This window comes from Macrobrachium nipponense, chromosome 41 (assembly GCF_015104395.2).
Source record: "Macrobrachium nipponense isolate FS-2020 chromosome 41, ASM1510439v2, whole genome shotgun sequence".
NCBI lineage: Eukaryota > Metazoa > Arthropoda > Malacostraca > Decapoda > Palaemonidae > Macrobrachium > Macrobrachium nipponense.
Window position 1 is genome coordinate 23,806,273 of NC_061102.1, and position 14,650 is coordinate 23,820,922.

At 36.6% G+C, this 14,650-nt stretch overlaps 1 protein-coding gene across 5 annotated transcripts in view; it reads right to left on the reverse strand.

The window, feature by feature from the left end:
- Positions 1-14,650, reverse strand: part of LOC135212604 (uncharacterized) — an 86,873-nt gene that overhangs the window by 15,554 nt on the left and 56,669 nt on the right. For all 5 annotated transcript variants that reach the window (XM_064246169.1, XM_064246170.1, XM_064246172.1 and 2 more), the window contains exons 2-3: positions 3,599-6,048; positions 2,866-2,995 (exon numbers count right to left, since the gene is read on the reverse strand). In XM_064246169.1, coding sequence (XP_064102239.1) covers positions 2,866-2,995; positions 3,599-5,908 — 2,440 coding nt within the window. In that variant the 5' untranslated portion in view covers positions 5,909-6,048. The remainder of the gene's footprint in view (positions 1-2,865; positions 2,996-3,598; positions 6,049-14,650) is intronic.

Here is a 14,650-nt window from a genome sequence, read left to right on the forward strand (position 1 = left end):
CTTTAAATAGGCTTATATATTAGTATCAACAAAACATTTCCTGCCATGAGTCAGAGGCCGTTAATGAAAACGAAACACTTTCTTCGTCCATACTCTGGTTCAGAAAATAAACGTTACGTCAATCCCCGAGACCATTGTTGCCAAAGCGTCTCTCTCTCTCTCTCTCTCTCTCTCTCTGATCAAATTAACATTGGAAACTTGACATACGATTGCCCTAATATACGAATGTTTTTGAGATATAACAGAAAATTTGCGAAAATACAAGCTTTGATATACAACGAAAATATTTGAGATACGATTTTGCGATGAGTGTAGTTGTATAGGCGACCGATAAATGGCGTTCAGTCTGTTTGTTTGTTGGTGCTGCATGTTAACACGTCGTTGTTTAGTTCGTTGTATTTGCGCCTATTTTTCGTGTTATTTTGTCTATTTTATTATTAACCATGGGTCTCAAAGCTAAAGACAAAGCAGGTGATAAGAAAAACCCAAGAAAATGATTTCGATGGAAGCAAAACATGAAATTATAGCAAAGCATGAACGTGGCGTTCGTATCGTCGATTTGGCAAACGAGTATGGTCGAAATCCTTCTACAATATCCACGATCATCAAGCAGAAGGAAGCTATAAAAACCCCCGAGACCATTGTTGCCAAAGCGTCTCTCTCTCTCTCTCTCTCTCTCTCTCTCTCTCTCTCTCTCTCTCTCTCTCTCTGATCAAATTACGTACTGGATAATGTCTCTCTTTGGATACTTCGATTTTGCCAAATATTGAGGGCTACAAGAACAGTGATTACTATTTACGTATCATATAGACTAATTAAAGTAAACGTATCTTTAAATAGGCTTATATTATTAGTATCAACAAAACATTTACTGGCATGAGTCAGAGGCCGTTTAAACGAAACGAAACACTTCTCTGTCCTTAACTCGGAGCGTCGGAAGACGCCTCTCTCTCTCTCTCATCTCTATCTGTCTCTCTCTCTCTCTCTCTCTCGTCTCTCTCTCTCTCTCTCTCTGATCAAATTACTGGATAATGTCTCTCTTTGGATACTTGGAATTTGCGTTGTAATCTAACCAGAAACTTCGTTTTGTTATTATTACTGGAAACAAGCAATGATTTTTTTCATTATTTGCGCTTTTTGTTTTGGACTGTATATGTAAACTAGTATGTATTCATTCGCTCGGAAACTAGTTCCGCATATGAGGCATCACTAAAAAACATAGAAAAATACAACATAAAAAGTGTCGAAAATCATCATAATCTCAAAATTTTTGTTGTAATCTAACCAGAAACTTATTTTTATTAATATACTGTGCTAAACTATAAAGGATTTTTATCATAGTATGCGTTTTTTAAAAGCGTCGTTAACTCGGAGCGTCGGAAGCGTCAGCGTCGTAACCTCGGAACAAGCGTCGTAACCCAGGACGGATTTTTCCATTGAATATTTAAGAAAAAGCGTCGTAACCTCGGAACGTCGTAAGCCGGAACCGTCGTAACCCGGGGACCGCCTGTATATATATATATAAATTCATTGTCACGAAAATTATATGAAAATACAGTAATTAGTGAATATTTCTCTATGAAAAATACTGCAAATGGGCGAATTTTATGTGAATGTGTATATATGTTCCATAGAAAAATCCGTGAGCCCAGAACACCGAATAGGCAGGATTCAACTATACTACAGGGTCACGCTCAAATTGTCCTTTTAAAACAAATCAACGTACAGGTAAACTGGTAACCTATTGAAACCAACACTATATGAATTTTTTTTTTTTTTTTGTACCAGGAGAAATAAGTGTGTCTAAGCACCCTTAACCTGTAATAAGAGACACTTTCCTATTTACAACAAATGCACACATTCCTTTCAGAAACTCTCTTCCTGGCAATCTTCTCACTGACTTTACAAATAGCAAAGATCCTAAACAAGAATCAAATAATAACCTAACAAGAAACTTAAACATTACAAGGAACTACAAGCAAAAACAACAAAAAGCTATACGACCCATGACAACTTCAAAAATGTGTGTATAATTTGGAATATTAGACCTTAACCCTGATACGCAAAAAGGTCAGTTACAATGGAACTAACAAGAGCTTATGGCTTTCTTAAGAACATTTGCTTCACCAGTTGCCTTTTTAATTACAGAAAGATATGAACAAAATTTCTGATGCCTAAGTCCACTAGCACTACTAGCTGGAAGGTACTTATCACTTCAGTCAAGAGTAATTGGACTGATAATGAATTCCCAACTGATTCTGTATGATCTATAATCCATTCTTTGTCTGGTAAAGCTGTTTTTCAAAACTAGACCACATATCAATGGAAGAATTACTACTACATAACGAGACACTGCTGCTGCTTATTAAATGCTGGTACTACATCACTCAAATATTTTACTCATACTATGGAAATCACTGCCTTAACCATTTATCATGAGAATCTTCATAGATAAAAGTCCTTGAGCCCTTCAGAATAACCACTGAAAATTAACTCGCCACCAAGTGACTAGGGCAATTTCAGGGCACTAATGAGACTAACATCTGATTTTTCTTCTTGCTAAGAAGGGAAAACATTAAGCTCTTACTTGACCATCTTACTCATACAATGTCAAAACCTACGAAATTTGATTGCTGCAATGACATACCAAGGGACTAGACCAGCAAAAAAACTCTGCCACCAAAGCATCTGTAGTGCTGACATTTGTACATCCTAGAAAATCGCAGCGATACTGCAACATTTGCTTTTAAATGCGGAATAATTAACAAATAAAAATTAAAACAGAAAATAGCATAACTAATAAACAAAATGAATAAATTCCTTGGTCTCATTTTCAGCAATTGCTCTCCAAAGTAGCTAACTCACCTGCAAATGATGGAGCGAACTGTTTCTCCTCTTCATTTTCTTGATCTTGCTGCTGCTTTTCTAGTTCTCGGAGCCGCAGTTCTCTCGCTTCTGCTCTTGCAGCTCTTCGTTGAGCTAATCTTGCTTCAGCCTGGGTAAAGAATAAAGGTTACTTAGTTTCCATTAAATTCTGTATCTTAAAATGTTTATGTTGAAAACTCTACAAATATGATAATTAACAGAAAAACATGAATGTTTTGAACAAAGTATTTAAGAGTATGAAAAAAAAAATTATTGTAAATTGATTGTTTCTGTTTTACTAAACAATTATATTTATAGATTTAAACAAAGCATGATTTTTTGTGATAAACTTACCATATTACAGTGTAATTATGTCTTTTTACAATCTTTAAATACTGTTTAAACAGTGAAACTCAATGCCTGGTAAATGATCTAATAGAAACTACCAATTCTTATGATCAATTCTCTTACACTTTACGGACCAACATTGTATTTTTACTAATTTACCTATATCATGTGAAACATACTGCCATGTTGCAAAAATCTGGCAACATGAGACAAACCTCTATATATATCCATCACATCAAAAGATGTTTCCTTGCATAAAAATGTTATCTCATCAATCATCATTTGCTCTGATGAAATTTGCCAGATATTACCCGACTTTGTAATGCCATCTTCATAAATCAAACAAACAACACAAAATATACAACTGACATCAATACCAACTTACTTCCTCATGAGACATTTGCACAGCCTGTTCCAAGAAACGTTCTCCGACAGGATCTGGGCTAAAGACCTCTTCAGTTTCTTTTAAAGGAGACTTGTGTCTAATTTTTGTGGGAGATGTACATTTGGGTGATGTAACACCTTCGTCTTTATTTTTCTCACCACCACTTGGGATGATCACCTTAAGATTACCACCTTGCTTTGGACTTGATAAAGCAGGCTGAGATTTAGAAGTTTCTAAACTAGTGTTCACATCAGTAGGAACTTTTTCAGGGAGTTTAATACTTTCACCACTACATTGACTTGGAGTATCTGATTCACTAACCACTAAAGAATTTTGATCCTCCTCGACCGAGTTTACAGTGTCCCTCGAATTTTCAGTTTTGTCTTCTACAGTTGAAACTTCACTAGGCGGTGTGATCATACCATCTTCTTCACTATCAGCAAATGAATCATCAACTACTTTTGCTCCACGCTCCTCTTCACCACTTGCACGTACAATGGCTCCTGGGTTAGGAGAAACTGGCAGACTATAATAACCACTATCTTTGATGTGTTCTGAATTTTCATCAGAAGTGTTCAAACGACTTACAGATGGGCTTCCTTCCTTTGTGTTGCTGTCTGAGGTTTTCTCACTCACTTCTGTGGATGTCTGTTGCTGATCAACATCAATGACATCAGTTGGATGCCTATCATCAACACTGTTTTCAATTACTACATTTCCTGTTTTCTGTTTTTCATTACAATGAACATTCACGTCATCATGGACTGAAGGACCATCTACATGGCTCGCAGCAGTATTCTCAATAGCAACTAAATTGTCTGCACAATGATCTACACTATCTTCAACCCTGTCCCCATTATCACTGACAGTCTTATCCACAGCTGTTTCCTCCTCTTCAGATAATCTGTCAAGTTCTTCATCCAAAAGATCATCTAATTCCTCATTAAAAACATCACTAGATGCAGCAGATATATTTGAAAGTTTCCTAACAAGCTTCTCTGAACCTGACACTCTTCTTACTTTACGACATTCCTCAAAATCCGAAGACTCTCCTTCAAGACTAGAATCAAGTTGAATAAAGCCCTTTGCATCTTCATATTCAGAAGAACATCGCTTCCTGTTGTAATGATGTTGATCAGAGCTATCACTATCTATTAAAACAGAATTTTTTGCTTCTTGTCCTAAATCAGAACTGTGACTAGTTTTAAGGTTTTGAGATTTATTTGTGTCAATGACAAAATTCTCTCCTGGCCCTTGACAATGACCATTTTTATCATCCTCTTCCCAGTCCTCCTGAGCAGAATCAAAGTCCTCATCACTGTCTTGACTGCTGGTAACGTTTTCACTTGCATGTCTTTCACTTTTTCCAATACTTTCTTCTTGTAATTCCTCAGCTTCATTATCAGTGTTTACATTCTCTGTATTTTCATCATGAGATGCCTTTTCACATGCTGACAAATAGGATGTCTTTTCTTCACTTATACTTCCAATTTCCTCATTGTCAGAAGAAATGCACTGCTTACCAGCACCTGTTTCAATTACACTATCATCAACTTCCTTTTCTACATTTTGCTCAGCTCCTGTTGAATACTCATCATCTTCAAAACATTCATGTTGATCTCTCTTCTCCAAATGCTCTGACATCTCCAAGCCTCCTGCATCATGAACACTATGATCCATTGCCACAAGACCTTTACCATCATACTCATTTTCATCATCCTGGCTATGACCAGAACTGGTGACAGAAACATCTTGGTCTGTTTCTTCAACACAAGACTTTGTGTTAAATTCTAAAGATCCAGAAGAACTCCTGTCACCTTGCTGATCATAAATCAAAGATACATCTGATTCATTACCTTTGGATGTCAACATCTCTCCATCAGCTTCTTCATTGTCTCCTTTGATACAATTACTTTCTTCATAACAATCTTTATCAAAAGCACCAAAAGACCTATCGTGCTCCTGTGAGAAAGACTCTTCAACAGAGGATAGGACTTCATCTACAAAGGAATGGTCCTCCTGTAGTCCACCTAACTTCACGGTTCCATCATCATCCACATAGAAATCCTCTACCTGGTGTATCACAGCCTCCTCGGGCAAATGGCTACTGACTTTCCCATTCACAGCCTTCTTCTCCTTCACAGGTTTCACTTTTTTCTTAAGCTTCCCAGATTTTGAAGGGGACAAGGATGACCCTACCAAGGCTTCTCTCACTCGCTCAGTTTTCCCTTTTCTCTTGGGTTCTTCCTCATTGGATTCATCATCTTTTCCCTTTCCCTTCTTTTTGAACATAGGAAATAGCTTACTCATGCTGAAAAGTTCTCTAGGGCTTGCTGGTCATTCGTTTTCAATTTCTAAATTCAACCTGAAGTAAATGATTTTCAATCACTTTCACTATTCACATTTGCTATTTTTACTACAGTTCTGTGATAGATAAATATAATCTGTATCTGAAAATGTTTGAAATTGCATACGTATATGAAAAGGAACACTGATGACAGAGAAAATACAAGTATATACATACATGATAAATACAGTACCAAAATTTGACATCAAACTACTAATAAAGGTGTGCTTTGGTGAAAAATGCTCAGAAGATAATAAAATGGCCCTTAAAATGTGTACAAATTTCCCTAAAACATGTATTTCAAAATACTGTAGTAAATAAAAGTTTAAATAATGTACAATTTTCCGTTCCCTACTTTTTCTTAGTGTCTTTCATGCCTCATCTAGCACATGACACTGAGTGACCTGTTATAGAGAGACATACATGTTCTCTAACTGTGGAAGACAACTACTAAACTGAAAGTAATTCTGAGTGGATCTACCTAGCTGATTAGTAACATCAACTGCATTTCTATGGTATAACAGATAAAACAAAATTAAAGTTGAGGAACTGAAATCCCATCTTACCTCCTTTTGAATAGGATGAAGGATTTAATAGTGCCGGATCTATTATTGTACTTATTTGTATTTACAAAATAAATAACATTACATAATACATACAATACATTATATATATATATTATATAAATACAATTTTATTGTTAAGTTTTCAAATTGTAAATGCAATATATATTGTTGTTGTTATCACAAATTTCACCCACACACACACACACCAAATATATATATATATATAATACTAATATACTATTATATATTTATATTGTGTTGTGTTGTGTTGTGGAATTAGTGTATATATAAATAATAATATAATATTATTAACACTTAATTATAGGTATATAAATATATACACATATATATAATATTATAAATATATAATAAAAGTAAAATATACACTATATATATATATATTATATTTATTTATATTTATTATTATAATATATATACTATATATATATATTATATATATATATATATTATATATATATATATATTATATTACAAGATATGCGCTTATAGTACTACATAAAAAAAACATAGAAGCAGAGAGAGAGAGAGAGAGAGAAAAAAAAAGGCGAGAGAGGAGAGGAGAGAGAGAGAGAAGGGAGGAGAGAGGAGAGGAAGACAGAGGAAATTACAGTCAGTAGGAAATTAGCAATGTACCGAGTCAAAATTGAATTAAGAATCCTAATCAATTTAACTACATTCTGAAAGTGTAATGAAATCCATACTACAATAATAAATACCGTCTATATTTAAGAGACATAAAAATGCATTAGCAGTTGCCTCAGGCAGCAGAAAATGAGTTAAGTATAAGATTTCCAAAACAATCCTCGACTCATAATACCTATCCACTCACTAGCTGTTTCTAAATGCTAATATAAAACTAACTTGTGAATTATGTACACAGATCCACCAATTTACTGCTCAGAGAAACAAGTTTACTTTGTATATATATAAAAAATGTTTTCTAAAAAGCTCAAACTTCGAAAACTATTGCTAACCTTCTTCATCAGCTACCTGTGTGTCTGTCGCGTACTTGAACATACAAAAACATTTCAGCAAACACACAAGACCTTCAATATTAAGAAGTAAACAAAGTTAAGGCCAGTATTGCAACACAGCTTAGGTCATGCTTACATGTTTGCAATAAGAGTGCGAGCTACGGGGAAGATACAATGACGAATTGCAAAGAAAGCCTAGATAAAGTTTCCTGTGGCAAGAGTGGGAGTGGGGCTTCAAGACAGGTGGGAGAGAGAGAGAGAGAGAGAGAGAGAGAGAGAGAGAGAGAGAGAGAGAGAGAGAGAGAGAGAGAGAGTTCTTGCTCTTCCAGATTCATTTAACTAAATTGTTTATGAAATTACTTGTAGCCAATACTATGCTAGAATCCTTTCTACTTAGTGCCGATGGGTTCATCTGAAAAATGACTCGCCATCTATTGAAGAAACCTCCAATTTACAATGAATTAAATGGGCCATCAGGTTTGCAAGCACTTCTTATGACAGCAACAATGACTCAGATTAGTTTCTACTCGAGTATTCTAGAACACCTCAGACATGCTTGTGCAGAACTAAAGATTTTTTCTTAAATTTAATCACTGCACTACAATGCATAAATGTACACATGTATTCACGTGATTCCCCAAATATGCTCTAGTACAACAATACCGTGTGTCTGAATATAATGATGATAAAAGTCTTAATATCAAAAAAACGTATGAAGAAAAGAAACTGCGAAGAGACACGAGAGAAAATAATGTAACGAAAACACCCTTGAAAAAACACCTGAGTAAATATGTAGTAGTGTCACGAGGGCCAGTCATCTCCCCCAACACAGACAACGCAAACGGTTCTGACAAATGAACGATGAGTAGGTTTTATTATAATAAGGGCATGACGAATATCGTCACCTCACCATTGTCAATGATAACGAGAAATACTCAGGGCCAAAAGATACACAGTTAAACTTCGTTATGATGAAAATAATCACGACGACGAGCACGACGGTCGTCAAATTATTGAACAAAAAAATTGAGAGATGAGGAGAGAGAAGAGGGAGAGGAAGAGAGGGGAGGGGAAAATGGAGGAGGGAGAAGGATGAGAGCGAGAGAGCAGAGAGAGAGCGAGAGAGAGAGAGAGAGAGAGAGAGAGAGAGAGAGAGAGAGAGAGAGAGAGAGAGAGAAATGGCCTGAAACGTCAACAGTAATAATGTCTCCCGATGATTCCACATTTCCCGTTAGAAAAACACAGGTATTAATCGCGTAATAATACCCTGATGTGTAATGAAGGCATCTTATACCCGTATTTCAAATGAACTCCGCCACTGACTCGTATACTGCTCGGAAAGTCACCGCTAACTTCGGAACAAAAGCTATAATAATCCTTAGCTAAACACATAGTCCAGTTCAACATATATAATGAGGATTCCATAACAACCCTCAGTCAGCGACTGCAATGCACCAACACGAACGCTCTACACGCAACTGACAAAAGGAAAGCTTAAAAGCATAAAACAATTAACCATATATGCACGCACGCATCCACCTACTCAGTTGTTTGAATACACTAATGTGAACATGAGAGCATGTTCTGACCTCATGTTCATAAAGCAAGAAGCTCATATATATATATATATATATATATATATATATATATATATATATATATATATATATATATATATAATATATATATATGCACGTGACTTTTTTTAAATAGCGAATATCACAGGAAAATGATAGGCAGAAATCCAAGCGCTTTCGACTTTACTAAAACATTGTCAAAGAACGACGAAAGCGCTGGATTTCTGCCTATCATTTGTTGGTATTCGCTGATATTATATATATATATATATATATATATATAATATATATATATATATATATATATATATATATATATATATATATAATATATATAAAGGGATTCTTTTGAGAGTATGGTCAAATATCATCTGATCATTATCTTCCGGCATTCATCGCCAGTCAAGTTCGCGCTATCAGGTTAACAAGGGAAGTCGAACACAAAAGAAGTCGAAGTTTCTCAGCGCTTCCCGAGGAAGCTGGAATTAACCAAACTCCCCAGAGTAAGTGTGCAATAAATGATTTTATTGTTATGAAAACTTCCGTTGTTTAAACGGTGTTTCCCCTCTGTATGTTACAACTGTGTCCCGCGCTTGTAAATAGTTAAGCTATGTGTAAGTTTTAGGTAAATAAAAGGATATCTGGGTGTACATTTACAACTGAAAAGTATTTTAATAATTTAATGTATGCGAATTACACCGTTAATATTCGAAATAGAGTATTGTTATTATTGCTGAATGTAACTATCTAAAGCCCGGGACGCAGTGTTACCATACGTAAACACCACAGGCGGAGTATAGGAGTCCTGTATTTTCACGCGAGGCGAAGAATTGCGAAATAAACAACTCCTCCTCATGAACCTGGAAACACAAGTGTCTACACTACATAACACAACACAACAGAATAGTTTCAGTATCCAACAGCCTTGCATCAACTTGCTGCCAATTAAAACTTTGCATACACAAACAAACGTCAATTTTAGATGCAACCAAAGACATTTCCCTCAATGTAGAAAGCTTTTCGAATAAGTTTTTGACAGTTTTCACTTTCATTCATCACTTTTAATTGCCCACATAGGCCGACGAAATCTTTCGAGAACGAATGGCCAGTTCACCTGGCCTCTTAACAGCTTAATAATCTAGAGCACACTGACAACATCCACCCTACCAACTGCGTGCCTACTTATTTTTTCTACACCTGTACTTTCCCAAACATCTGTTCAAAACACAGGTGTTCACGCCATGACTACCGCTGGGAGGGGTCAACTATACAAGCAGATGGGACTCTCATTTTCTGGATTTCTCTCTTTAGCATTCACTTCTGTATGTAAAAAAAATCTTGAGAAAACAGACAGAAAAATCTACTTGTCCTGCTGATATCACCTCGAAAATCAACTCTTTAACTATCAATATACTAGTCTCGGTTTGATCATAATAACAACGATAACATCAACACAGATGGACAAAAGCCAACACTTGTAAGTCAGGGATGATTCATCCAACAAGTGCACATCGCGTTGCCAAATTATAATCGCCCAATCTGATGCATTAACGTCAAAAATCGGCGTCCTCATTTTCGAAATACACATTAAACGTCGCAATGAGTCGATTGTACAATAAACAATAAGCGTCGAAATCGACTGCAAGAACTAAGACCCCTATTCCTCCCCCCCTCTCCCCAACGAAGCCTATTTCATCTATCTCAAGGTGGTTAGAATCCCATTCCATCATCCCCAACCCTCCCCACATCCACAACCCAACACACAAGATCCAAATCCAAACACAATCTTGTGATGGAAAAATGGATTTACGTCCTCCTTGAATTCAGGGATTCCACAGAAGAAAGACTAGATAATCCGGCTCAACTCCAATTCCCTTGAGAGAGAGAGAGAGAGAGAGAGAGAGAGAGAGAGAGAGAGAGAGAGAGAGAGAGAGAGAGGACAACACCTGGACGGACAGGGCAGGAACGACCTTGAGTGCTACACCCACACCTGAACACAGATCCATTCTGGGAGGACGCCAGGGAAAAAAAATCAGCATCATTCCTATCCCTGCCCGGCTGATCTCTCTCTCTCTCTCTCTCTCTCTCTCTCTCTCTCTCTCTCTCTCTCTCTCTCCAGACAAGAAATAATGGATGGAAACAGAACTAAAATGATACAACACATCCCAATGTGGGATGTGTAAACAGCAACAGTGTTGAAGAGTTGAAAAGGAAGCTAGACAAAATCGTTAGGACATCGTGAATGAAGAGTAAAGCCTGCTCCAAGAAATAAGTGAGCACAAGATGTCTCCTCAGAGGAGACATCCTAATCCTTTGTAACTTAAAAAAGGGATATTTTGATGAATACGTAAAAGAAAATAAAAACAAAGCATTAGTTATATCCTCCACTACACAAAAGCTACTTATAGGAAGAGACGATATTAAAAAATAAAAATAAATAAATACATGAATAATGAAGGACAGATATATAAAAAACAACGATCACGTATATTATAATTTATGAAAATACAGACACGTGTGAGTTTGTTTGTGCATGTGATTACGACAGACAGACATAGAGTATAGGACGCGTTTCCAAACAGCATTGTTTTTCTAGTTCCGCAAACATTCAATTGTGTTGAAATCCTTGATGCAAACAAACATCAAAGGTTACTTTTACCTTTTCATTAACGTTTACAATATTAGTCAAAGACAACAACAACAATAACAAAAGTAATTGTGGCGAAAATAACAACAGGAGATTCAAATTTTCTGGACATGAAAATAACAATTTCATGAAACTTTTCTATACTAAATTAAGTTTAGGGGTAAAGAAAGTGGCATGCGCACAGAAAAATCGAGTCTAAAATGAAGAAAATACATCAAATTTGAACTCGAATACCGGACAGGCCATAAAAATGAAAACATATGCCTACGTACGCATAAAAGGGCGTTAAAGTGCAAGAATAACAGAACACCAACAAGCACAACAAGCAGAGAAGACTACACAAGAGTTGGACAAGACTTCAAAGTACCGAAACAGGTTTTGTATGTCCACAACTGCCACGAATTGGAATGATCTCTCCTGCTTTCGTTTCTCTTTGTTCTTAGGATGATATTCCTCCTTTGTAAATCGGGGGCTATTGAGCTCATTTGCATCTGGGATACCCCAATTTTGCTTTCTGGGCTACGTACGTGTACAAGATCGTTCGAAGCATCGGTATTGGCAAAATGAAAAAATAAACGAGAGAGAGAGAGAGAGAGAGAGAGAGAGAGAGAGAGAGAGAGAGAGAGAGAGGAGGGGTCTGACCATGAATCAACGCAGCTCACAGGAAGGAATAATACCCGTTATGGCAAAACAAGTACGTACAGGAATTGACCGTGGTGCCCCAAGGGAGGTCATATTCCACCACTCTTGCAGTAAAGGTCATGGCAGGTCAAGAAGTTGCTGTGTGCGCAGGGAAGCCCCTAGAGAGAGAGAGAGAGAGAGAGAGAGAGAGAGAGAGACTCGCGGATTACAACCCTAGTCTTCTGAATATGACAACAAAGTCGTCATGTCCTTCAAAAAATATTCAGCAACGACAAAACACAGAAAAAAAATCAGCAACGCTCCACTTTCATCTATCTTGTCGGTACTTCAATGCACATGCGAACACACTTCCGTTCATCAATACATGAAGCTTACAGCTTGTTGTAGTCTCATTTTGGATTTTCATGGAGAACCAGTCGCTCTATAAAAAAAAACACAGTGCCTACGTGTGTATACAAGGTTACAGAACTAACACTGTCAACAATTCGGAACACTTTTCCCATTCACAAAAATATACGCAGGTACAGAAACAGATGATAATGGAATATGACCTAATAAACAGAAGGAAATCATTGACCCATGAATTGTATTCTCTCTCTCTCTCTCTCTCTCTCTCTCTCTCCCTCTTCTCATCTCTCTCATCTGTCCTCTCTCTCTCTCTCTCTCTCTCTCTCTCTTCTCTCTCTCTCTCATTGGTAAAAAGGCATAAAAGCATAACATATATTACATGGACCTTGCCCTACATTTCTTGAATGCAGTTATGGTCGTTAAAAATAATTAGTGCGTTCCAAATGCTGCATGAGAGAGAGAGAGAGAGAGAGAGAGAGAGAGAGAGAGAGAGAGAGAGAGAGAGAGAGAGAATTAACATTAATTCCTTCAAATAACACTAGCTTCATTTCCAGCGATAATGTGGAATTTCCTTATCATTGAAAAGCTCATTATTATAGTAAGTCAAAGTTTGACTTGCAAGGTGAATATATATATATATATATATATATATATATATATATATATATATATATATATATATATATTCACCTTGCAAGTCAAACTTTGACTTATTATAATAATGAGCTTTTCAATGTCATGTTATTTCTTCAATGGTTTCCAAAAAGTAAAATCAGGTGCTCCTGCCATAATCACACTCGACAGCGTTAAAACCTTGGAACACCTCACAGCCTTTGTAGCTGCGCAGTTAAATCATCTTTTGGTAAAAAAAAAAGACAAAAACTGAAGACCACAAAAGGTTTGCAACATTGCAAATGGTTTCAAACACGCGAACTCAATGCAAGTCATAAACGAAGAAAATAATATGTTTGGTTATCAATTACAACCAAAGTTTCGTATTTCTGACGTTATATTCACAAACACGATCTTTGCTCGCTAAACCAATTACTTGTCACTTTGACGTAAAAAAAAGGTTAAAACAAATTCTACTCGTGTGTGTGTTTGATCGTGCTAGCAAACAAACATCAATGATCATTCATTTACCATTATTGTAAAAAAAAATTCTATAATAAATTGGCAGCAACAAACATCAATGAACATTCATTTACCATTATTGTAAAAAAAATTCTAGAATAAATTACCTGCAACAAACATCAATGACCATTCATTTACCATTATTGTAAAAACATTCTATAATAAATTGCCAGCAACAAACATCAATGACCATTCATTTACCATTACTGTAAAAACATTCTATAATAAATTGCCAGCAACAAACATCAATGACCATTCATTTACCATCATTGTAAAAACATTCCGTAATAAATTTCAAGTCATACCCGGGCCGAAAATATCTCTCATGTCAATTAACTTCACAAAACCAGCCCAATTCCATCACCTCTTTTCGCCCCCCTGCCTTTTTCCGGCGAAAGGAGGAACTTAGCAACAACAACAACGTCGGCGGCGCAGAAACGAGTACGTAGTACGTACTACCCGCCCGCCCGCCCGACGGAGGGGCTGCTGCCGCGGCAGGTGACGCTGCCCTTTTAAGTCGGTGGGCAGAATGTGAGTCAAGGAGATGCTGCTCCCCTTATACGTCAACAGGAACTACTACTGCTGCTGCATTGGGGATGGAGATCACGTCCGAGATAAACACGCGGCAGCAGAGGCACAAAAGGAAGAGAGGGAGAAACTCAACGATACGTTTTTGGCGATTCTCGATAGTTAAGGTGATTCGTTGCTGCAGAGGAAACTAAGTCAGCCTTCGGGCTTATTTTGTGTCTACATTACTTATATAAGGGACTCTAAATTCTAATTTAAGTTTAGTCTC